The sequence below is a fragment of the Tursiops truncatus genome, chromosome X (genome assembly GCF_011762595.2).
Source record: "Tursiops truncatus isolate mTurTru1 chromosome X, mTurTru1.mat.Y, whole genome shotgun sequence".
In the NCBI taxonomy this organism is placed as follows: domain Eukaryota; kingdom Metazoa; phylum Chordata; class Mammalia; order Artiodactyla; family Delphinidae; genus Tursiops; species Tursiops truncatus.
Window position 1 is genome coordinate 14662230 of NC_047055.1, and position 26053 is coordinate 14688282.

At 45.9% G+C, this 26053-nt stretch overlaps 1 protein-coding gene across 1 annotated transcript in view; it reads right to left on the reverse strand.

The window, feature by feature from the left end:
• Nucleotides 1–4298: 4298 nt before the first annotated feature.
• VGLL1 (vestigial like family member 1) overlaps nt 4299–26053 on the reverse strand; it is a 28765-nt gene continuing 7010 nt past the window's right edge. Inside the window, exons 4-6 of the mRNA XM_004322373.2 lie at nt 16641–17060; nt 15036–15095; nt 4299–8698 (exon numbers count right to left, since the gene is read on the reverse strand). Of these exons, the coding sequence (XP_004322421.2) occupies nt 8655–8698; nt 15036–15095; nt 16641–17060 (524 nt within the window). The 3' untranslated portion in view covers nt 4299–8654. The remainder of the gene's footprint in view (nt 8699–15035; nt 15096–16640; nt 17061–26053) is intronic.

The following is a 26053-nucleotide window of genomic DNA, read 5'->3' on the forward strand; positions in this document are numbered from 1 at the left end:
GTTCTTTCTGTTGGCCAAGAGTAGTATCAATTGGTCAGTGGCACAGTGCTATTTTCATTCATTTTTTGAACAAACATTTACAGAATGAGGTCCCTGTGCTAGGCACAATAAAATACAGAGATGACTCAGCCCTGGGTATTGCGCCTCTGAAAGCTGGCTCTTTCCTTTAGGAAATGGGTAGCCGTGGTGCTTTTCAATGTATTCAGAATTATCAGCTCCATCAGCTTCAGGTAACAGGTAACGATAACTAAGTCTGAAAAATTCATTGGTTGGATTTCTGCCTGGTTAAAACATCTGTTGATTATTTGTTCTTTTTGCATCACAAAATGTGTTAGTTTGGGGCTTCCCTGGTGGCACAGTGGTTAAGGAGCTGCCTTCCAATGCAGGGGAGATGGGTTGGATCCCTGGTGCAGGAAGATCCCACATGCCGCGGAGCAACTAAGCCCGTGCGCCACAACTACTGAGCCTGTGCTCTAGAGCCTGCGAGCCACAACTACCGAGCCCACGCACCTAGAGCCCGTGCTCCACAACAAGAGAAGCCACAGCAACGAGAAGCCTGTGCACCACAACTAAAGAAAGCCCGTGCGCAGCAACGAAGACCGAACGCAGCCCCCCCACACACAAAATGTGTTAGTTTGTGAGCAGGAAAGTGCACCTGAATTTCTGGAGCTTCCTGCATGGTAATAGGTTATGATATTAACTAATGAAGTCTTGAAGACTGACCTTCACCTTTTGAGGATGAAATCAAACTCAATGTCAGTGATATGAGCAGACATGTTAACGTTGAGGTTTGTCTTTTTGGTTTTTGGCTTCCATTTTTAAATTCTAGTTTTATTCCATTTAGAGGCGTGGCATTTTGCACCATACATTTGTTCTGCTTGTGTTTTTTTTTTTTAACCATATATAAATGGAATCCTGCTACCTTTTCTTTTGGAACTCCAAAGCATTTCTCTTTTCAGTAAAAAAGACAATATTATCTCAAGGTACCAAGCTCTTCTGACCCGGAGATGGAGTTGCTTCTATCATAATTTCAATAATTCTAGAAGTTACTGGGGTTAAGTCAGTTAGAGTGGACAGATCGCCATTGCGATTAGGTTTGGGGACACAAAATCCTCGTGAAAGGGTTGGGAAATTTTGAAAATGTGTCCCAATTGTCTTCCCCAAAGTCCCTTTTCTGTCATTAGCAAGCTGGATGCAAACTAACAGAAAATGAGAATGTCACGCTATCTTGGCCAGATACTATTTCAATGTATTTCACTTTCCAACTTCACAAAGAATATATTCAGAGTATTTCCAATGAAATCCGCTGCTGTTGCCTTCACAATATGAGGAAATCGTTACCAGAAAACTAGGTTTCTGTACCATCTAGTGGTATAGCTGACACATAGATATTTTTTAAGTGAATTGTTCTTTAAAAGAATCTCTGTGGGCTCGGGTCATTGTGGATTGTTTCATAGAGAGATTCTAGGTGCAAGGAAATGGTCAGCTCCTTCATTCTGGTATTATTATTACGAGCTCTGTTGCTTGACTCCTTACCTTGTCAGGAGAACAATAGATTCGGGTCTGCAATCTAAAGAATCTAGGTCTGCACTGACTATAAGTCGGGGCACGGGGGGAGAAGGGCCAGCATTAAGTGTGCACTGTTAGAGCATAGTACACTGTTAGAGCATAACCTCTCTCTTTTTTCTTTCTGGGACATCATTTAAAAGCTCCCAGAACTAAGAAATTTTTTTTAAACTTCAAATGTGGTAGAAAGCACATAACATGAAATTTATCATCCTAACTGTTTCCAAGTGTACGGTTCAGTAGTGTTAAGTATATTCAAAATATTGTGCAGCAGATCTCCAGAACATTCCGTCTTGCAAAACTGAAACTCTGTAACCGTTGAGCAACCATTCCCCGTTCCTGCTGCCCCCTCTAACAGGTTTTATCAAGGGATCACTCATAGACAATCCTTTATGGGTCAGTGTTTTCACTAAAAGGAATAATTGTCGCAAAAACTGCTCCCTCCCTTTCCCTGCCCACTACTTGGGAACAAAAGAATGATTCTGAAGTAGTGACATTTTATCTTTTGTTAACCCCAAATCTCAGAGCTGAGTTCCCGTTTCCCACCATCGTTGCCCGCGAGGGCTGGGAGCAGAGGTTTTGAGACCTTGAAATGCAGGATTCTGTATTCTGTAAAAATAAAAAGTTAAAATTAATTATTGTTTGAATGGAAGGATTAAGTCGAGGGAATTTAAGGCTCACCAGGGAAAAGTTGCAGAGAGATCCCAGTGGAGGAATAGAGAGCACACTTTCCTCTAAAAAAAGGAGAGAGCTGGTTTGGAATTCCGGCTCTGCAAAGTTTCAAGCTCTATGGCTGCGATGGACTGAATGTTTGTGTCCCCCAAGATTTATATTTTGACCTAACTCCCAAGGTGATGGTATTTGGAGGTGGAGCCTTTGAGAGGTAATTAAAGTCCTGAGGGTGGTACCCTCATGAATGAGATTAATGCCCTTATAAAAGAGACCCCAGAAAACACCCTCTCTCCTTCCCTCACCTGAGGACACAGCAAGAAGATGGCTGTTCATGAACCAGGAAGCAGGCTTTCACCAGACAGAGTCTACCTGTGCCTTGATCTTGGACTTCCCAGCGTCCAGAACTATGAGAAATACATTTCTGTTGTTTAAGCCACCCAGTTTGTGGTAATTTGTTATAATAGCTCACACCACCTCAGTTTCCTCATCTGCAAGGTGGGAATAACAACACCTATGTGTTGTGAAGCAACAACTCCACACACACACACACACACACACACACACACACACACACTAACATGTCCTTTTTCAAAAATCACAAAGAGGATAATAGAAGCTGGCTATTCCGTAACTTGCCTTTCTCAACTAATGATGTATCTTAGATGTCTTTCATTACCAGTGTATATAAATCTACCTGATTCTTTGTATCTGGTCCATAGTGTTCAATTGTACAGATGTATTATCATTTATTTAGCCAATTTTTTTGACAGGAATTGGGATCACTCCTAGTTTTTTTGCTACTAGTAACCATACTGTAATAAACAATTAACCTATTTTAATTATCTATATATATTTTACAATGAGCTTAAAGTATATGTGTATGTGTGTGTGTGTGTGTGCAGTGCATGTGTATACCTCTTGTACTTAATAATATGCATTTTCATGCATAAATATAGATCTATAGCATCATTTTTTTTGGGGGGGCCACACAGTGCAGCATGCAGGATCTTAGTTCTCTGATCAGGGATCAAACCCACACCCCCTGCAGTGGAAGCGCTGAGTCTTAACCACTGGACTGCCAGGGAAGTCTCTATAGCATCATTTTAAGGGCTGTGTATTATGTTATATTGGATGAATGGAACATAATTTGTTTAATGAATGCCCTACTGTTGGAGATTTATGCTGTTCCTGATTTTTCACTAGTATAAACAACGCAATGTTAAACATCTGTGTGCTTAAATTTTTGTGCATTTGTCAAATTATTTTCATTGGACGTACTCCTAGAGGTGAAGTTGCCAGGTCAAGGAGTACACATATTTTTGAGTAGTCATTTCATTTAAAAGGAAAACGCCCATTCTGTCACACAGATTTGCTAAACAGAGGTCCTCAGATATATAGCCTCAGGAAGAAACATTTATATCACGTAGGTCGGTGGTTTCCAAACCTGATGTAGTAGGCAGAATAGCCCCAATGATGGCCATGTCCTAGTCCCCAGAACCTGTGAATATGTTATGTTACATGGCAAAGGAAACTAAGGGTGCAGATGGAAGGTTGCTAATCAGGGCGATTATTCTGATTATCTGGGGCCCAGTGAAATCACTAGGATCTTTAAAAATGGAAGAGGAAAGCAAAAGAAGAGAGTCAGAAGAAGATGGGACTATGAAAGAATGATCAAAGAGATGCAATATTGCTGGCTTTGAAGATGAAGGGAGGAGACCATGGGCTGAGGAATGTGGGCAGCCTCCAGAAACTGCAAAGGGTAAGGAGACAGATCCTTCCCTACAGCCTCCAGAAGGAATGCAGCCTCGCAAACACCTTGATTTCAGCCCAGTGAAACCCATGTAGAAGGACTTCTGATCTCCAGAACTGTAAGAGAATCAATGAGTGTTGTCTTAAGCCACTAAACTTGTAGTAATTTGCTACAGCAGCAATAGGAAACGGGTACACTTGTTTACACCCAAAACTAATGACGGGGTGTGGGGCAGGGAGGAGATGGGGGAAAGGTAGGAGAATGGGGGAGTCTCATCCCCAGAGACTCTGATTCAGTAAGTCTAGGGCAGAACTGAGGAGTATTTTTCACCGTGCTTCCCAAGTGATAAAACGCATCAAGTGGGGCTCTCGAGAGGCACTGATATAGACCACATGGCTCTGCAGAAGTAGCCATCTCCTGTTACGTAGACAGTCATTTGCTGGCCTGGCGGATGGTCCAGGTAGCTGACTGAAGATGGAGCTGACCTGGGGCTCCAATCTGGCACCAACCTTAACTCCATGTCCACGTGACAGTGTCAATCAACCTCACTAATCTGACCCCAGCTTGATTTTTCAACTGCTTATCAACCCAAATGCTCCACTCCAGTCAGACTAGTCTAATCGTCATCTATTCAACGAGTCTTGAGATTTATTTGTCTTTGCTCTTAAAATACTGCCCTATTGTCAGCTGGGTCGTCCAGAAAGCAGGCTCCGAGAAAGAGTTAAAGATGTGAGAGGTATATAGGGGCTTGGGGCGAAACATCTGCAAAAGATAAAAAGGGAAGGAGGCAGGGCTTCCCTGGTGGCGCAGTGGTTAAGAATCCTCCTGCCAGTGCAGGGGACACGGGTTCGAGCCCTGGTCCTGGAAGATCCCACATGCCGTGGAGCAACCAAGCCCGTGCGCCACAACTACTGAGCCCATGTGCCACAACTACTGAAGCCCACGCACCTAGAGCCCATGCTCCGCAACAAGAGAAGCCACCGCAATGAGAAGCCCGCACACCACAACGAAGAGTAGCGCTGCTTGCCACAACTAGAGAAAGCCTGTGCATAGCAACGAAGACCCAACGCAGCCTAAAATAAATAAATTTATTTTTTTTAAAAAAAGGGAAGGAAGCAGAATTGAGGAGGAAGAGACTCAGACTAGGATGCAGATCTGATAAAGTCTCAGCCAACTCAACAGGAACCCTGGAACAAATACTGCCCAATAGAGGAGTCCCATGTTGGGCAGTAATGGCCAGGTCCTAACACTCCTGTCATGCTCAGTCATTGGCTGCCCATGAATAGCATGACTGAAGCAGATCCTAAGGTGCTGATAGGTGGAGGCACTCAGCGGACAGCACTTCTTGGAGCTGAATGGCAAACCCCTGGCTGCCAATTCTTCCGTTTTCCAGTTGGCCAGACCCTGTCCTTTCTTTGAGCCCTCCTATGGCAACTGTTGACAGGTCTTGTCATAACCACTACATGTATTTCGAAATATAGGCTGTCTGAGCTGGAAATGTCCTTAGGGATCATCTCATTTTACATATTGAGAAACTGAGACCTGGGCGGGGTGGGAGGGTGAGTCATTCAAGATGGCACAGCTAGCTGGTGGCAGAGCCAGAACTGGAACCCAAGCGTCCTAACACTCAATTCCGGTTTGCAGTTAACATTAAGAAAAGGCTGATCATTTTGAAAGATGAGTGGAGGGTCAGTCTTCACCTAAAACGTAATTGTAACTGCTGTAAATCAATAGACTAAACTTGCTTCCAAGTATGCTGAATCATTAAAATGAAGGGAAAAAATAACCAAACTTCTCTTTGAGAAGATCTCTGAGGCTTAGTTTAATCTCAATTAAATTGATAAGAAATAGTGATAAAACTGTAATCCTTATGAAAATTCTATAGCCCATTTCATTTCTATAATCACCACTAATCTATAAAAAATTCAGTGACATACTATTTTAAAATCATACTAATCTTATTAAAGGAATTCGTACGGACCATTGCATTATTTTGAAAATACAGACGGTTTACAAAATGATTTTCAATTATGTCAAGCTAGAGAAACAGTTATGGAAAGGGCAGAAACTATTGTTTATACGGGAGAAAGATGTGATATAAAGATTACTTAGCTTTATCTCTGGAGAGGTGACTTTCTTTTCAGCCTTACACGTGATATTGATTTTTAGAATGGAAAACTGCTTCAACACAAGTCTCAATTGGCTTTGCAAACAACATCCTTATTTGGAATTCTTGATAGTCTTTACTACCAGAAAAAGGAAATTGTCACCTTTTGTTTTAGCCCAGGTATCATTCAAGTATGTAAGTTTCCAGCACATTTGGAAACAATTTCCATTCTTTCAGACTGTAAAGTTCAGCAATGAGTGTGTTTGGGTTGGGGGAGATGTGGCAGCGGATGAGTCAGTCAATCCGGCCACTTGTCAATTTCTGAAAATTGTAGAGAAAAATGTGAATGAGGTTTATGGGCTGTAGCCCTATTGGGCCTGACTTTCCAGTTTCAAACCTTGATCGATCTGCTAATTCCACCCCCTCCCCAACTAGCATCTCACAAGATTATCAACTAGGAGTGTAGATGAAACCCTACAGATAACACAGGGGGCTGGGTGTGTGTGTGTGTGCGCGCGCGCAATTAGCAAGAGCAAAATGCCAAAGTGAGCCAAAGAAATGCTTTTCAAGTTACCTTTTTGGAAGTGAGGTGTGAAAGTTAAAAAGGATGGATCTAGAAAGACAGAAACCAAAGTCTAGGATTAAGTAGATGATCTGGGGAGGGATTTACTTGTCTCAGAGGAGCAGGGGTCTTTCAGAGGCAGGAGACCTTTTCTTCCCTCTTTATTAACGTGGGAAAATTGATCACTGCTTTCAACTTTATTCAAGAAAGAGCTTCCAGGCTGAGGGATTTGCAGGGAAATATTATCAGATTACCCAGGCTACACAAAATGCCAGCCCTCTTGGAATCATTTTTCTTTTCCCTAAATAGCATATTGAGTTCAGTTCTGATGGGCATGTTATCTTCTAACAGATGAATCTTTCTACAGCGAGCCAAGATAAACACACACTTGTTTAAGTGCTGGAATCAGCCTCCACCCTGAATTTTCCCAACCATCACCTAAAATAGAACACGGCTTTTGAAGGCAAATAACTGAGAGAAAATGTACTGGTCAAGTTTTTTTTTCTCTTAGTAAATCTCGGAAACCTATGCAACACACTGGAAAAACTGCTTGAGACAAGAGAATTACTGTATTACTGCCAACGTTACCAATTCACTCGTGCAAGAGCTGATGGGAGAACAAAATATCCAAGAGCCGCCCTGATGGTAACCTTTGATAAATATTATGGTGGAGAGAAAAGAGCCCCGAGATCAGACCCGGGTTCCAGCGCTGGCTGTGTGACCTTGGGCCAGTCATTGGCCAACTCTAAGCCTCAGTATCCACATGTATTAAGTGAAGATAATCATGTCAATCCTAGGGTTGCTGAGAAGTTTGCATGAGATCATGGATGTGAAAGAATTTAGAATTAAGAATAGCATAATCCAAAAATGTCATTTGATTATTCACCCTTTGAGCTGTTACACGGGAGCAACTGGGGTGTGCGTGGGGAACGCTGGTGGCAGGGGCCTCCAGGGTTGTCAGGGCTAAGTACCGAGCTCACACCGGACCATGAGCTGTCTATCAGATCGGAGAGATGAATGAGTTTGGAGAAATTTGTCATCTCATCTGGAACAATCTGCAGAGAAGTCCTGCTACCAAGTCTTGGACCCACGTGGGCAGCCACACTGGTGGCCCCAACGGTTCTGTGCTGGAAAGAAAGTTACTATTTTCCCGATGTCACTAACAGCGGAAGAGCTACAGGAAAGCTTCCGTGTTCATGGCAGCCAGGCGGGCCTCTGCAGAAGGCTGTCAGGTGCAGATGACCTCCTCCTCAGAGGGAAGGCAGCCAGCAAGTCTTGCAACTCATCCAAGAAACGTTCTGGATACAGAGCTCATTCTAGGCCCCACTTGGGATGGCGTGGTTTGCTTACTAACGACTTGCAAGTTACTTCTCAGATTGCTCAGCCATTCTATTTGGAATCACTTTTTTAGAATTCAGGGATCGAATTTTCCGGGTGACTATCTCGTTCATCAGGCCCAGCCTGAGACCTTTTCAGCTTCCTTTCAGACTCCAGCCACTCTCAGTGGGTCTTGCCCACCCCATTTCCATTTTGCTTTTTGTAGAGGCAAGAGGGAAGATGGAAATAGTCTGGTTAAGGCTAGAAAGTGTCAGGCTGTTCCTGGAACCTCTATTCAGTTCGAAGAGTGGGACAACCCCATCGGGTACCACGCCATCAGTCTTGATGTGGAAGACCCAGCTGATGGAGGGGGTAAGGCGGCTGATTTCTAAGTAGGAGGGCAGTGGGTGCAGGGGGTGTGAGCCTCTATGCTCCCCACCACGGAACATCTCTTTTAACCATCTTATATGCTGAAAAAGTTAAAAAAAAAAAAACCTAATGTGGGGCATAGGTGCCAAGGAAAAGTATAGAATTTCAGGGAGAACAGAAACTTGCTTTGGACTCAGTGCTCTTTTGTGGCAGAAAGAGATAAGGACGGCGATGTCTCTAGACCCTCTGGATTCTCAGTAGAAAACCATAAGCAGGTTTGGAAAAAGGAATTCTCTTCTTTAAACCGGAGTTCAGTAAAAGAACAGATCTTTTCTTCTCTCTGGAGACTGGCTTTCTGAAAAATAGGATAAGCATGATGAGGAAAGAAGCCAGCTTGGGGTCCAAGGAGCCCAGGTTTGAATTCTGACCTACCTCACCACTCCTAGCTGTGTGACCTTGGGCAAGTTGCCTAGCCTATCTGAGCCCCACTTTCCTCAACTGGTAAATGGGAATACTAATGATACCTACCTCCTACATGAGTTACACACACGTAAAGCCCTTAGAACAGTGTGTGGCACAGATATGTTCAATAAATATTAGCTCTTATTTTGTTAAAGAGGCAGTGCCTTTATAGGGAGTAGAATTATTGTGGGGTCATGCTGCAGCTTAGATTAGTGGGTAAGACCAAGGACAGAGAAAGCTGACGCTGACACTTACCTTGACTTTGGGCAAGTGACTTAACCTCCCTAAAGCTCCATGTTCTCATCTGTGAATGAGGATATAAACAGTACCCGTGGTGTGGGGAGCTATTGGTTCTTCTTTTGCCTCACTTCCATGGCTCTTGTCATTCTCCTCACCTTCTAATGATCTTTACTTCATGCCACTTCAGCCAGCCATTTGCCCTGGTCACACGCCAGACCTCATCATGGCCTACACAGGTAGCATCCTTGCCCTCTCAATTTCGAACATCCGCTCTCCAACCACCATGTCCCAATGTCATTGGCTTACGTAGTCTTATCACCGCATTTTATATAACCTCATCCTCCAATCCATCAACCTCCACTACCCGGCACCTCCCATCTGCCTCCATTTCCTTCTTTGAGCAGCTTACACGCCATGGTCCCTTGTTCCAATCACTCGCTTGCAAATACCCTCAACTCCTTTTCCTCTTTCTCCACCCATCGCACTCACTCATCAAAATCTCAACCCTGGATGAACCTCATCGTTTGCCTTCTCTGCATTACACTAACCCAACAGCACTGGCAAGAGTCACCCAAGCCTGTTTCCACTTAAACTGGTGATCTCAGCCTTCATAGTTGACTGAGAAGAGAGAAATCGTGTAATTAGTACATTTCAGACTCCCCACAAACAAGCCTGCAAATCTACTTGCATCTGTGTCCTTATTCTCCTTCTTTTGTCTGCTTTCAATGGCAGAAGGTCCCCTCCTCTTAGCAAATGTCAGTACTTCCACATGTCCCTTTCAAAACTTCTCAGTGTGGGGAGGGGGAAGGGTAAGCTGTGACAAAGCGAGAGAGTGGCATGGACATATATACACTACCAAACGTAAGGTAGATAGCTAGTGGGAAGCAGCCGCATAGCATAGGGAAATCAGCTCGGTGCTTTGTGACCACCTAGAGGGGTGGGATAGGGAGGGGATATGGGGATATATGTATATATATAGCTGATTCACTTTGTTATACAGCAGAAACTAACACACCATTGTAGAGCAATTATACTCCAATAAAGATGTAAAAAAATTTTTAAAAAAACTTCTCAGTGACTTCAACCACGAATTTATCCTCATCCTCCCGTCATCCATCTCTTCATTTTGTATAGGCTGTAATATTTGCCTTCTTTAAAAAAAAAAGACCCACTCCACTCCACTAGTCTCCGTAGCTACCACCTTATTTCTGTTCACCCCCCTCAACGCTATGCTCTCCGAGAAGCTACTGGCATTTACTGTCTCCACTTTCTCATCTCCCATTCCCTCTTCAACCCACCCAACCTCGCTTCCGTCCACACGCTATAACGAAAACTGCTCTTAACTAGGTTATCAAAATCTTTGATGCCACATCCAATAGAAATTTCCCTGGTCTTCTCTTATTTGATCTCTCGGAAGCCTTTGCCACAGTTGATCATGCTCTCTGGAACTTTCTCCTCTCTGAGTTTCTGTAACACCTCACGCTCCTGGCTCTCCTCCCACCCAGGGACTGCTTCTTCTCAGTATCATCTTCTGGGTCCTTATGTCCTCAACTTGTAAATATTGGCATACTCCAAGACTCTGCCCTCTGCCCTTCTCTCTTCTCTGCCTGGGTGATCATTCAATGGCTTTCAATGTCATTTTATACTGAACAATCTCAGAAGTTTATCCAGACTCCCCTCTTGAACTCCACACTTACATACACAACTGTTGAAGAGGGATATCCGCTTGCACGTCTTGTAGGCACCCAGACTGAACGTGGTCAGAGTTTTGTTCTCCTACAGTCTTCCTCATTTCCATACATATATCCACCCAGTTGCTCAAGCAGGAAACCAAAGAGCTAACCCCCCTCAAATAGATCTCAAATGCATTAACTTCATTTGGCCTCCACTGCTGCCATCTGATCCAGGCTACCATCCTATGCTTCTGGCCTCCTAACTGGTCTCTTTGTTCTCATCCCTTTCTCCAGTCAATCCTCTCCACAGCAGGTTTCTGCACCCTTATTAAGTGCAAACTGGGGGCTTCCCTGGTGGCGCAGTGGTTAAGAATCCACCTGCCAATGCAGGGGACACGGGTTCGAGCCCTGGTCCGGGAAGATCCCACATGCCTCGGACCAACTAGCCCGTGAGCCACAACTACTGAGCCTGTGCTCTAGAGCCCGTGAGCCGCAACTATTGAGCCTGCGTGCCACAACTACTGAAGCCCGTGCGCCTAGAGCCCATGCTCCACAACAAGAGAAGCCACTGCAATGAGAAACCCGCGCACCGCAAGGAAGAGCAGCCCCCCCCTCGCCCCAACTAGAGAAAGCCAGAGCGCAGCAATGAAGACCCAGCGCAGCCAAAAATAAATAAATAAAATTTGTAAAAATACTTAAAATAAATAAATAAATGCAAATTGGCTCACACTTCAAACCCTTCCATGGCTCACTGGGTCACTTAGAAGAGAAAATCCAACCTCCCACCATGACCCAGAAGGCCCTGTGTCACCCGGCCCCGGTCGACCTCTCCAGGCTGGGCTCTGGCCCGTTCCTCACTCACTTCCGGGCCTGGGCAGGGCAGCTCCCTCCATCTCCACTCCAGCTCTTCCTAAAGCTCACTCCATCCCTCACTTCATTCGGGTCCCTGCTTGCACATCACTTCCACACAGAAGCCTCCCTTGACCACTTTATCCAAAGTTGGCCTCCATCTTTCTCTATTTCAACACTTGGTATGCTTCCTTCATACTTACCGTAACTTGCAAATATTTTGTTTTGTCTTCTTTATTGGTTTTTTGATGGAGTCTACCTTCCCCACTAGACTATTAACTCTCTGGGGAGCAGGGACCAAGACAGTTTTATACACTATTAGATTTATATATGTAAATAAAAGAGCACCGTGTCTGGCAAATAGCAATGTCAATATTATTATTACCTGTAAAAACTGAAGAAATGTACAAGGAATCAGTGTCTATTTGTACAGATTAAAAAAATCAAATTCACTAAAAATTTCGGCACCGCAGTTTTGGGGAGTCCCCTCCAGAAAGGTCTCTCCAACTAACTACCCTTCCAGCAGATCGTTCTCTCCACAAGGTCTCTGCCTCATGGGTGTGGGACACCTGCATGAGGGGACTAGGCCATATTGGAGGGGAAGGAGGGGACTCGGCCTTCCTTCCTTCCTTTGACAAATATTTATCTGGGGTCTCACAGAGGAAATCTTTCAGAACTACCAAAATCCTTCCTGAAAGTTTCATCCAGCTCACTTCAAAATCAGGTTAATATATGGGAATTCCCTGGTGGTCCAGTGGTTAGGACTCAGCGCTTTCACTGCCAGGGCCTGGGTTTAATCCCTGGTCGGGGTACTAAGATCCCACAAGCCACGTGGGCAAAAACAAAAAACAACTCCCCCCCAAAAACACCAAGCCCCCCCAATCAGGTTAATATAAAATATATCAAGAATCAAACATATAAAGAGGCGACCAAGTCCCACGCCAAAGCTACCAACCAGGAAGTGATGGCACAGAATCTGGGCATTTCACGAGCTCCCCTGTGGTTCTCAGCGCCAGGCAAGATGGGGAAACTGGCAGTGTGCTCTCTTAAGAGCATGGGTTTTGAAGGGGTTTCCTGGTCCTTTTAGCCACCTAGGGAGTCACCCCACTTCCCCGTCCCCACGCCCTGCTGCCTCCTCTGCCCAAAGCCACAGCTGCAGCTTGGCCAATGGGGATGGGGGCTATTGGCATAGCCAGGTACCCATTCCCCACATCCTGTCAACTGCTCTCTGCATGGAAGGCTCATCCCCTTGGCCCTTTCTCAAGGTAATACTGCTCCTTTGCATGCTTTCCAAGTCTTCTGCACCCACTCCTCTTATTCCAGGATGGTGTCCTGGCCACAGATGGACAGTGAACCCATATACAGTGAAACAACCGTACCAGTTGCTAATCTTCACTGTTGTACACTTGATTTAAGTTGGAATTGTTTTGATGATTTATGTTTCGTGTAATTTTCGATGCTGATCATTGTAGGACACGGCAAGGGCAGAGAGAGAATACCTCTGCTGCCTGCTGCTGTGTGATCTTAAGGCGAGTAAGGCCTTTCACCTGTTTGAGACTCAGTCCCCTCATCTATAAAATGGGCATACTCATTCCTTTATTCAGTCAGTCAATCCCTGTTTACTGGCTACCTCTCGTATAAGGCACCTAGGATGTCCTCATACCCGTATCTCAAGGTCGTTGTGGGGACTGAGCGGGATGCAGTGTGTGGGTGCTGCTGTTAATTTGGGCCTGTGAACAACGGAAATCATCAAGTTTTTAGTAATTCTAAGGCTTATAATTTTTAAATGTATAAACTCTTAACAAGTACTTAGGAGACTTGATAACCCTGATGTCATTCATTAGAAGGCCAGCAGGGCTCATCCCCTCAGGCGGAGCCTTCCATGAAGCCTGACAAAGCCGCGCTACCTTAAATCTACCTCCCCACCTGGGCACCGCCAGTTCCTCCCTGAGGGTGATTTGCGCCTTGCTCGTTTCTGTTTTACAAAATGGTGTCAAACAAAATTAATTTGTACTCTGTTGGCAGATAGATTTTTACCATTTCCTTTTTCGATGTTCTTTTATTGTTTCCAGCATCTGTGCACTCATTCATCTGACACATATGTGCTGACCTCTGCGCCAGGCACTGCCGCAGGTGCTAAGGATGGGGCGGTTCACCCCTCAAAGCCTCAGCCCTCAAGGACCGGACATCCTAGGGAGGCCTATATATCGTGCTCACCCTCACTCCACACCAAACTGTAAAGTGCCTGAGATCTGGGGCCGTGGTGGCAGCTCTTCCCTTGATGCCTCTCAAACACACAGCAGGAGAACAGCTGAAGGCACACAGGATGCCCTCCCGAAAGGCACTTTTTGCTGCCTTATGTTGTGCCCGGCTCACTGGAGCTAATTCCCATTAGAATGTACATTCTAAGCATTTACATATATTATTTCAATTAATCCTCACAGAAGCCTGATGAGGTGGGCATTATTTTAATCATCATTTTATAAATGAAGCCACTGAGGTATGGACAGGTGAAGAAACGTGGCTAAGTTCCTAAAGCTAGTAAGTAATGAAGCTGGATTCGACACCAGGTCATGAAAATCCTCATGTCAACCCCTGAGACTGTCCTCATTTGACATCACTTTCAAATTGAGCGTGGGCCCAGACAGACTCCTAGCCTTTGGTGTCAGGTGGCATTTTCTCTGACTGCAGAGTCCCGGGGTGGCCCTATGTTCTAGGCTGAAAACTGAACATCTGGGAAAGAGCAGGCTAGCCCTCATGAATTTGTTCATTTTCCTGCGTCACCTTGGTTATCTCACTTAAATCCAGCGCAAAGAACTCAATAGAGTTGCTTTTATAGCCAAATTAGAAAATGGGCAAGACATTTTACAAGATACCAAGTGCACGGGCTCTTTGAGACCAAAATGAAACCTATTCTAGGGATGAAAATACTAAGTAGAAATGGGGGTCATTTCAATTGCTGGAGATCTTGGGTTTGTTTTTTTTTTTTTGAGTTACTGAAAAAACTTTATTCACAGAGCAAGTGTGAAAATGTCTTTTTATTGGTATTAAAAGGGCATTTTAAGGCTGTAATACCGGCTCTTTATTCCTTAAAGGGAAGCAGTTACTATAATGATGTACTTGGAGCCACACGGCTAAGTTACCACCTTCCCTCTTCATTGGGGAACCATGAAGTCTATTATGTTGCCTCAGGAGGGCAGCTTTCCATGAGAAATTGCTACATTTGTAAAGAACATATTGACCATGATGAAAAGATTTTATCCACATCTACACGATGATGACAAAATTGGACATGACTAAAAGGTTTGGGCAGCCCAATTCTCAGGAACAAAAACTAGAAACAAATGTCATGATACCCATAAAAATGCCTTGATGTGTCTGTCGAGCGTGGGAGATCCTGGTTTTTATGCTACAAGCTTGTTCTCAGGATACAGAGACATGCTATCAAAGGCAGAAGCAGATACTTACTTTCAACTGCAAGGCTGGAACTGGCAGGTCCACCATCAGGGGGGAAATAGATTTTCTTACCTAGGAAAATAGAAAACATGATTGGGAATGAAATCGGGGACTGGGTTAGAAAGTGCCCAGAAGCCCCCCAGGGAACCCCAAATCGCCTGGTCCTCAATTTATAGACACCTGACATTTTATCAGTTGCTACAAAAACAGAGAAGCTTCTGTTTTGAAGGCCCTGTGGGTTTTGTTCCCATGTTACAGGCAATGTTTCTGATCAAGGGTCACTGACTTCCTCAACAGATCCTGGACCGTCGGTCACCAATTAATCTGACAGATATCTGCATTAGTAGGAGAGTCTGAAGAGTTGGTAGCAGTCGAGACTTTAGCGATCAACATTTGTTTGAGAATGTGTCTAGAACTTTCAGGAATTGGATAATGCCTGCATGGTGGCTTTGCCGTGATGTGCCTGGCATATAGTAGATGCTCACTAAATCTTTGCTGAATTGGATTTGAACTGCACGGGCTTGTTATGTTTGGGAGGTGATGATTTGAGCCATCTGTGTTCTAACCATCTGTTGAGACGGGGCTCTGCTGTGCGTGTGCACAAGCATATATACACAGTTGGCCTCATCTGTCCCTCTGAATCCAGCAGGAGCAGATTTTTGAAAAAGAGGACTAGGGTGGGAATTCTCATAGGTTTCCCAAGCATGACATTTTTATGATTTACTCTTTAGGTACATTCCTAATCAAACTGTGGGAATGATGGAGTGGTATTTTAATGGGAAATTGGTTTTCGACATTAGGATGGAGCACAGCACCTGACCTGGGTAGGGCTAGACTGAACAGGCCCTTTGTGTAATATATATACTTGGTTCGGAAGTAAAAGCAGCTTCTAGCAATTTCTTTCAGGCATGGAACACTAGAACCAGATATGTATGGACCAGGGAGCTGGAAAGAAAATTCATCTAGGGTACAGAAAGCCAGAGGATTAAATATCTGTCGGGTGAGTGAGTAAATGAAATGGTGAATGAGCCTTAAGGATGCTTTCGTTTGTGGAGGGGTGTGGGTCTGGGAGCAGAAGCCCCAGACAGTCAGGCACCGTGACGCTCTCCAGGCAGCAAGGGGGCTGCCTCCAGTCACTTTGAATTTTAATGTGTGGAGCAGATGGATGGTATAGATGGCCCCTGTTCTTGCCTAGGGGTCTGGCACTATTGCAAGTTGCCAACCTGTTTGGAGGATAGAGTTTTGAGCCTGTAGGTATGTCCCTGAGTTCTGTCTTACAAATGGATTATTCGGCAGCTCACAGTGAGGTGAGTGCAGGACCCTAAGATCTTAGGCAGCAGCCCATTTTTCTAGGGTAAGTCCAAGTCAGCAGACCAGGGTGAATACTCTGAGCCACGTGCATCTGTCTGGCTATCTATGCAACCCTTTAGTCGTTAAACGGTGACTATCGACGCAGCCTAGTGAAGACAAATGGAACTTAAGCAAAACATTCTATCCCTCAGAAGCCCCGTAGCTGGAGTGGCAGCAAGTCGTCCTCACATCCCATCTCACGCCAACTCACTCTCAACCACAACCAATCAGAGGCAATCCTCCAAGCATCTGGAGGCATTTCCTTACTGTGGGCTGAGCCGGAAGGCAGGTTGAAGAGCAATCCCATGCTTCCGGCCGTCTGGGCAGAGTTGCCATCCTCCCACGAGGCAGATTCCTGAGGATGGGTTAGGCATCTCTCTGGCTGGAGGAGACTTAGGAGGGGCTCATACTTCCCATCAGGCTGGGTCTCTGGAACCGAGTGCCCAGTGGAAAAGGCATGAGGGTAGCCAAGCTCTGGGAAGCTGGAGCTGGCGAGGGAGGAGAAATGCCTCGGCTCGCCAGGCTGAATGGAAGGGCTCCCGGTCAGGGACACTGGATACTGATCCACAGCCATGGGACCAGATCCACTCAAGCTGCAGCTGGCGGCACCATTTGCAAAAGATACTTCCGGCTGTGGCTTTGTCCACTGAGAAGAGAAACGCCACTGATTTGGAGGCATGCCACTATCTGGGAAGGAAAGATTTAGAAGACAGTTTTATGTATTGTTTTCAAAATGGAATTAGCTTAATTTATTTCTGGTTAATATATACTATTTTTTAATTGTAAAAAAAATCACTCTAAGCATAGTATCTAGAGACTGCCATTGTCTACCTTTAGGTGTACTTCTTCCTAAGATTTGTTTCTATTCATGTATGCATTGTTTTCACATCACATATTGTTTTCAAGGTCGCTTTTGCATTATTAAAATATCGCAAACATCCTCCCAGAGCAAAGAATAGAGCCAACACCAGCTTTTTAAACGGCTGCAGGTATCCCATCATAAGGCAGTACATCCCTTGTCCAACTAGCCCCTCAAGGAAACTTTTCTAGAAGTAGAATTACTTGGTTAAAGGTGATTGGTGTTTGTTTGTTGCCGTTGTTTGGCTTTATTTTATAGCTGGTGCTTGGAACACACCGAATAGGAGGACTCCACAGAACTTTACAAAGGGTTTAATACTTGCTTGCATCACACAACTCTAGGGATTGAAACCCCACTTTCAAGAGAGGTCTGGGGCATGGGGATGTTAACAGACTGGACCAAGTTAGCCAAGCAGATTAGCCAAGTAGGGATCTGAGCTGGAGGGATCAGTGATGGGCAGGGAAGTGGTGGCTTGAACCTCTTCCTGCGAAAGCAAAATGCTCAAGGTCAAGCAGCAACTCAGTTTCTTCTTGCAAAGTTCTTGTGGACAAGCTAGTAGGGATGGAGTCTCCTTTGGTCTCAGAGACACTGTTCAAATTGCGCCTCTAACAGCTGCTGAATCAGAGTTCTTGAAGCGTCTCGGGCAGCCCATGACATGGACGGGCGTTTTCCCCATTCTCAACACCCACTCAAGGAGGAGGGGCGGGAGGGAGAGAGGGAACTCTGGCAGATGGCGCTCAAAGCCTGGAGGTTCTTATCTATCCAAGATAATGCAGAGGGCGCGTGGGTGTGGCTGTCAGGCCCCATCCCCCTCCTCCTGCACCTGTCCCAGTGCCCCTGAATGTTCAATTTGCCTGGATTTTGTCTGAGAGGTCAGCCCAGTGATACTGGAGTGTCCCACCCACCACCACAGCAAAACAAGCCCTAACCTACACGGCACAGATACTCTGCCCAACTTTTCCCAGCGTTCACGAGAGATGGGCGATGGGTGGCTACTTTTAATGAAGCCAAGGGCAAGGAAGCGTATGAAGATTTGTTCCTGGGGATGGATGTTACTTTTGAAAACTGTTATCTGCGGGCTAGTAGCAATTCAGGGCGCTGTGTAGCACAAACAGTGATTAAGCTGACTTAGGCTAACCACTGTTTGTGCTTCGTATTGAATGAGGGCACAGAACATGTCCTAAGCACAAATGAGAAACAGTGCGTGGCCTCTGATAACTGGGCAGTTTCCATCTGAACTGGCTTCACAGATCTCATGCACAGGACCTAGGTTTTGAACACTTGAAAAGTGGAAGGCAAGGCCCCAGCGTGTTTTGCATATTTTTAAAAACTGCTTCCCTTCCAGAATTCTCTGAGTGAAACGTTAAGGGGAGTGGGTGGCGCGCCTCTGGCCGAGGTCACACTTGGTCACTGAGTGCACCAGAGCACAGTTTGGCTGGCGCATGTGGCCCAATCCTGAATTCACAGCAACCCAATGGTGGGCCTTGGGTGGCCTGGGGAAAGCACCTGGCCAGAGCAGGCTTGGGTGTGGTGTCCCGTGGAGCAGAGACCCTAGATTTTGGTGGGCCTCTTTCCCAGGCTACTTGGGCAAACAGCTTCCAACAACCACGGCCATCTATCCTGGGGACCGCTGGAGTGACTCCCGGTTGCCACCGCTAGAAGTGGCCCTGGTGACACTTCCTTACCCAAGATCCCCCCTCTTAGCTACTTGGGAGATGAGGGAGCCCTAGGGAAGACTCTGCTGCCTTCTCAAACCCCAACCTACACTAATGAATGGAGAGCGGGCAAGGAGCTCTTTGGGGACACTTAGGGAAGGCTGGATTTTTCTCATTCTTTTTCTTTTCCTTCAAGGTGACACTAGGCAGTGTTTGTGAAATGTTAACCACCTCTTATCTTGTGATGTCTTGAAGTAGATGTGGCTTTAGTCTTTTTTTTAAATTAAAGTATAATTGGCTTACAATATTATTTTAGTTTCAGGTGTATTTTTAGAGATTATACTCCATACAAAGTTACTATAAAATATCGCCTATAGTCCCTGAGCTGTACATTACATCCTTGTAACTTATTTATTTTGTACCTAGTAGCTTGTACCTCTTAATCCCTTTCTCCTATTTTGCCCCTCCCCCTCCCTCCCAGGCTGGATTTTTCTTTCAGTAGGAATACAAAAGGCTTCCATCCCCTCTACTCCAACTCTGAACATGTAGCCCCAGCCTCTTAGTCCCATCCATGCCTCTAGCATTCCTGAGGCCTCTGGTCCTAAGACCAGGTCCTGTTCAGAGAGCGCAAGTCTCCATTTCCCACCCTGCCCTTTTAGGGTGAAAATAGCTAGCTATTCTCTGGCATCCTAAGCAAACCCAGAGGCACCACCCATGCCACCCATAGACACTGCTGAGAACCCCAGAACCTTCTAGAAAACACCTCCAGGCATCAGAGTTTGCTTCCACCCCAGAGGACCCTCCCTCCACTCTATCCTTGCGTGGTGGTCCCGTCTCCCATTCCAGACTAGTTTCTGGACACACCAACTTCAATGTCACCCCCTCAGAGAGGCTCTCCCTGAGCTGCCAATGTCCAGGGTGTTAGCCTGCTACTCTGTGACTATGCCCTGCTTACCGCTCCGTGGCATAAGCCTAACCTGTGATTCCATTCCCTCCTGCCCTCCTTCCCTCACTATCGGTCCTCCCCACTAGCCAGTAAGCTCTAAGAGGACTGAGATCCCTTCTCTTTTGTTCACCATCACATATTCAGGAACTTGCACAGTGCCTGGCACAGAGTGGGCCCTGACTAAACGTTACTGTAATGAAGGCACACCCACGTGTGTGCCCTCACACGTGCACAGGCATACTGGCGCGCACACACACACACACGCACACACACAGTCCCCACTAAATCCTTCTCTGTGGACGAGAGCAGCACGCAGAGGGTCTAAGAGCACAGACTTTGAGGCCAGACAGGCTGGGAGTCCAATCCCAGCTCTGCCACCTCCTATACGTGTGACACCGAGCATGTCCCCTCCCGTCTCGGAGCCTCTTGGGGCTGTTGTGAGATGGAAGGGGACAATACATGTAAAGCGTTTGGCATGGTGCCCGGGACCTAGTAGGCACTCAAGAAGTGAGAGCTGTTGCTGTGGTTACTATTAGTATTATTTTGGTTTAGAAACGCAGTGTAGGCTCACATTCACGGGTTTCTCCCCTGGTCTGCAACACTCCACAGAATCAACCAGGAAAAAGCAAATTGGTAATGCATGAGGCCTGAGGAGCCTCCTTGCCCTCAGTCAGCACAGAAGGGAGGGCAGGAAAGGACAAAGCCAAGGCGTCTGGGAAGCAGTGGCAGCCGCAGCGCTTCGGGGCTGACGTGGAGGATGGAGTAGGTATTGGCTATGAGAGAGATTTCAGAAGCCTTGGCTTGGTGTGTACCTTCCCAGAAATAATCCATCAGAGGTGGGCAGGAACAACTGTACGTCTAGAAGAGCTTTTGTTTATTGAGCACTTACTATGGGCCAGGCTCTTTATCTAGCATTCTGGATGCGTCTCCCGTGAGCTTCACAGGAACCCAGATGAGAAAATAGTGGTTAAACGAACTCGCCTAAGGCCACACATAGCTAGCAGGTATAGAGCTGACTGATTCTCAGGCTCAGACTTCATTCACTGGTTCTGTCTCCCATAACTGCAAGAATGCAGCGAGCCTGCACTTTCACACACTCCCGTGGCTGGACGGGGGGGCAGATGGGCATAACATTTCTGGGAGCAATTTGTCAGTAGCTATCGAAACCCTAAAATTTGAGTGGACTCTGATGCAGTCATTCTACTTACAGCCATTTATTTTAAGAATATAAGCAATGATGCCTGCAAAAATTGAGCTACAAGGATATTCGATGTGGTATTTACATATAGTGAAAGACTGGCAACAATCTAAATGTCTGAAAATTTTAATAGATCTGGTACATCTATAAAAAGGATACTCTTGAGCCATAAAATGATGTTGTAGTAGAACATGTAATGGCAATAAAGATACATACGGCTTATTGTCGGTTAAAAAACCAAGTTACAAGCCATGATGTGCAAAATGATGTTAGTTTGTAAAACTTAGTATGTGCACGTAGATGCACATGTGGTTTTGTGTCCTGGATGCTTCTGTGTTTTCTAAAGTTTCGAAACTTGACACATTATTTTTGTGATTAGAAAAATTTAGTTAAGTAAAAATTTATGAACCCACTTGACTCAGTGAACCTGTCACAGCTGTGAAATAATTGCCCGATTACCTTCCACCCATCTTTTCCTCCTTCTCTGTCCCGTCTCCACCTTTAATATAAATGCTGTTTTATGATGAAGTTGAAGCCGAGATCCCTCTGAACACACACACATATCTTGCCCCACGAAGGTCCCAACTTTGACCTGCCTGATTCATTCATCCCAGAAACAAAGAGGATATTCTTTGTATTAGCCGACGGCTGAAATAACACCAGAGGCAGAGACAGCTTATGGAGGACAGTCCTGTTCCAGGGCACCCAGTTCGGGGGGGGGGGGGGTCCTATTCAGTCCCACCCCCTCCTTCATGGCCTCCTGCCTGGGTTACCTAGTCTGTTGCTGATTATCCAGATTCCCTTTCCCAACTGAAAATAGGAGATTAAACATAGAAAGTGTACTAGTATTTTGAAAGTAGCTAAGAGCTCAGTATCTGGAATCAAATGATCTGGCTGTGAACAGCTGCCCCTTACTAGCTGTGGAATCTTGGACAAGTCATTTGCCTCTCTGAGCCTCAGTTTTCTTACCGGGAAAATGGGCATGGTGAGAATTAACCAATAGGTTGGTCTGAAGATTCAGTAAGATAATTCACGTGACAGCCCCTAGCAAAGGGTCTGGCACACAGGAAGTGCTCAATAAATATTAGTCATTATAAACATTATTAGTGAGAGTCCTAATAGGCATTAACTCTCTGGCTGGGGTGTCGTCAGGGTCTACAAAGGCAACACAGTGGAATAGTCAAGAGACTGATTCTGGAGTCTGACTGACCTGGGCTTCAATCTCTATCACTCACTGGGCTGTGTGACCCATCCCATCACTTACCCTCTCTGGGCTTCAATCTCTATCACTCACTGGGCTGTGTGACCCATCCGTCACTTACCCTCTCTGGGATGCAGTTTCCTCCTCTGTAAAGTGAAGCTATTAATACCCCTTGTAAAGTGGTTTTGTGAAGTACAGCACGCATGTAGGAAAATGCACAAGTATAAGCGTGCAGCTGGGGGAAAAATTTTTCACAAACTGAGTGATGAGTACCCAGATCAAGGAACAGAATATGACGGTCACTCCAGAAGCCTTCCTCAGCCCCCTTTCCCATCACTAAACCCCTCCAAATGTAACCCCTCTCCTGTCTCCTAACACCATAGATTCTGTTTACCCAGCTTTGACCCTTATCAGTTGTAGTGGATTTAAAGGACTGAAGTGAATGCAGTTACAGCACAGCACCTGGCACCCAGTGTGGCTCCCTGTAAGTTAGTGCAGAGTCCTCTCCCTCATTGGGAAGGAAGACACGAAGTCATCAGGGTTCGCAGGGGCCATAAACAACTAGCATGACTATACCTCACGTAGATATTCACACTAAAACAGAAACCCAAGACACGGAAGCAACCTAAATGTGCATGGACAGAGAAATGGATAAAGAAGATGAGATCACACACACACACACACACACACACACGGAATATTACTCAGCCATAAAAAAGAACGAAATAATGCCATTTGCAGCAACATGGATGGACCTAGAGATTATAATACTAAGTGAAGTAAGTCAGAGAAAGACAACTATCATATGCTATCACTTATATGTAGAATCTAAAAAATGATACAAATGAACGTATTTACAAAACAGAAACAGACTCACAGACTTAGAAAACAAACTTATGGTTACCAGAGGGGAAAAGGGGGGAGGGATAAATTAGGAGTTTGGGATTAACAGATACACACTTCCATATATAAAACAGATAAAAAACAAGGTCCCACTGTACAGCACAGGGAACTCTATGAACTATATTCAATATCTTTTAAGAATCTATAAGGGAAAAGAATCTGAAAAAGAATAGATCCATATATATGTATAACTGAATCACTTTGCTATACACCTCAAACTAATACAACATTGTAAATCAACTATACTTCAATTTTTAAAAATTTTTTTAAATAAAAAAAAAGAAAGGAAGAAACCCAGCGTTTCTTCCCCACCCCGACTGGATTCTGGAGGGGGCAAGAGAAGGAGACTGGCTATAAAAGACCTCTGAGGGCTCAGGCTGTACGTATACCTTCTTCTCAGCAGCCCTTGAGTATGTTGCCAGGCCTAGGGCTGGGCTCGAGGCTGGGATAGGAAGAATACAGGGTGGTAGTGTACCAGAACCGTGACCCCAGAAATAGTAACTTCTGAAGCTTCTCGAGTTACCTACTCTAAAATCCCCAACGTCCTTCTAAAAGGGAGATAATTCAAAGATACTTTCAGCCTGTGTTTTCTTTTCTACAAGTAGGGCCAGTATAAATTATACCTAAGTAAATAAAAAAGTAACTTTGATTTGAGAAAAGCAGCCAGGAAGTTCAACGGCATTTCCTAGCCATACGGGCCTCAGTGTTTGGGCTTTACGTATTTGGCCTGACAGAGCACCCTTAGAATGTGGGTGAGCCCGCCATGGGAGCCCGTGAATGGAAGCCTGTTCTCCGTGTGGCTTAGCTGAGGCCTCTGTAGGGCCAGGCAGCCTGGGACTGGCCTGAAGAGGCTGAGAGGATGCTAAGGGTCAGTAATGAATTTCCCACTATTTTCGAAGCTACGTGCATCTCATGTAACACTTCCAGTGAGAACAACTGGGGACCCGCCTCCTTTCAGGGGACCCTCCCCGGAGGCAGCAGAGCTTATGAGAAACTTGACTCCTAACTGCGATAAGAGAGGCCTTGAGGAAGACGGACTTTCTCCTTCATTTGTTCAAGCAGCTAGACGAACGAACATTGGCCTAGCCCCTACCACGCGCTGCGAGGGAGACACATCTTCACAGTCCCGGGATCTGTGAGACTCTCACACGGAAAATGCAACAACCCAGAAGGTAGGTGGAGAAGAAAGCCGCCTCTCTGTTTGGCCTGGGAAGGCTGGCTTGGGCAAGATATAAGGCCATGTCCAAGTTCCCTTGGCGGGCAGGGGCTTCACAGAATACAGAGCAAAGTCAGAAGGCATAAGAAACAGGGCAGCAGCCACCCAGCAGAAGCACCTGGACAACTTGGGGGCTGACGGGAGGGGCCTTTGATCCTGATGTTTTGAAGGTGGGCCCTCGTACCCACTGTAGCCCTTCAGAAACATGCGTCAAGCCTTCACACCACCACCGCAAAAGGAACTACCACCTACATGGCATTTACTATGTGCCCTTTGACATGCGTTATCTCATCGATTCCTTCTCTAGTTCAATAATACTCAGCTTTACAGATGAGGGAACGGAGGCCCAGAAAGATGAAGTGCTGTGCCCTGAGATCACATGGCTGATCAATGGTGAAGCAGGCCCCGCCCCAGGCTGCCTGGTTCTAAAGCCATATACCAAATGAATCTCTCTCTACAGTGACTCCATAATTGACAGAATCAACACCTTGTGATCCACGTCACAACTTCAGGGGGCTTCCCTGGTGGCGCAGTGGTTAAGAATCCGCCTGCCAATGCATGGGACACAGGTTCAAGCCCTGGTCCGGGAAGATCCCACACGCCGCGGAGCAACTAAGCCCGCGTGCCACAACTACTGAGCCTGCGCTAAGAGTCCGCGAGCCACAACTACTGAGCCCATGTGCCACAACTACTGAAGCCCACGCACCTACAGCCCATGCTCCACAACAAGAGAAGCCACCGCCATGAGAAGCCCACGCACCGCAACGAAGACCTGATGCAGCCATAAATAAATAAATATTTTTTTTTAAAAAAGAGCTCTACAAATCACAATTTCATTCATTCACGAAATATTTATTGAGCACCCTCCATGTGTCAGACATTAGGCTGGGTACTTGGAAAACATCAGTTAACAGGTTGAGTCCCTGCTGCCACAGAATTCAGAGTCTAGGGGGTAGGAAGAGCTAAGAAACACATAAATATATAATATGCCACATGGTGACAAATGCTAAGAGAAATAAAACAGGGTAAGACAGAGAGTGACAGGGTGGGGACTTCTATTTTTTAAATAGATCGTTCAGGGAAGGCCTGTCTGAAAAGATGACATTCCAATGGAGACTTGAATGAAGAAAGGGGAAGTCATGCCGTTATCTGGGGAAAGAGCATTTCAGGAAGAGGGGAGAGGAAGTGCAAAGGGCCTGAGGCAGGACTGTACTTGTCAAGTTCTACAAAGAGAAAGGAGGCTACACTGGAGTGAGGGAGGTGGGAAGTGGTAAGATATGAGAGCAGAAAGATGACAGGGGCCCAGGCCAGGGAGGTCCCCATTAAAGACCTTGGATTTGATTCCAAGTGAGATGAGAAGCTAGTGGAGGATTTCAAACAGAAAAGTCATATGGTATGACTTTCAATTTAATGGTATAGACTGAAGTGGGGCAAGGGCAGCAGCAGGGAGACTGGTGAGGAGGCTGCTGCAAAATTCCGGGGGGGCTCCCCTGGTGGCGCAGTGCTTGAGAGTCCGCCTGCCGATGCAGGGGACGCGGGTTCGTGCCCCGGTCCGGGAGGATCCCACATGCCGCGGACCAGCTGGGCCTGTGAGCCATGGCCGCTAAGCCTGCGTGTCCGGAGCCTGTGCTCCACAACGGGAGAGGCCACAACAGTGAGAGGCCCGCGTACCACAAAAAAAAAAAAAATTCCGGGGCGGGGG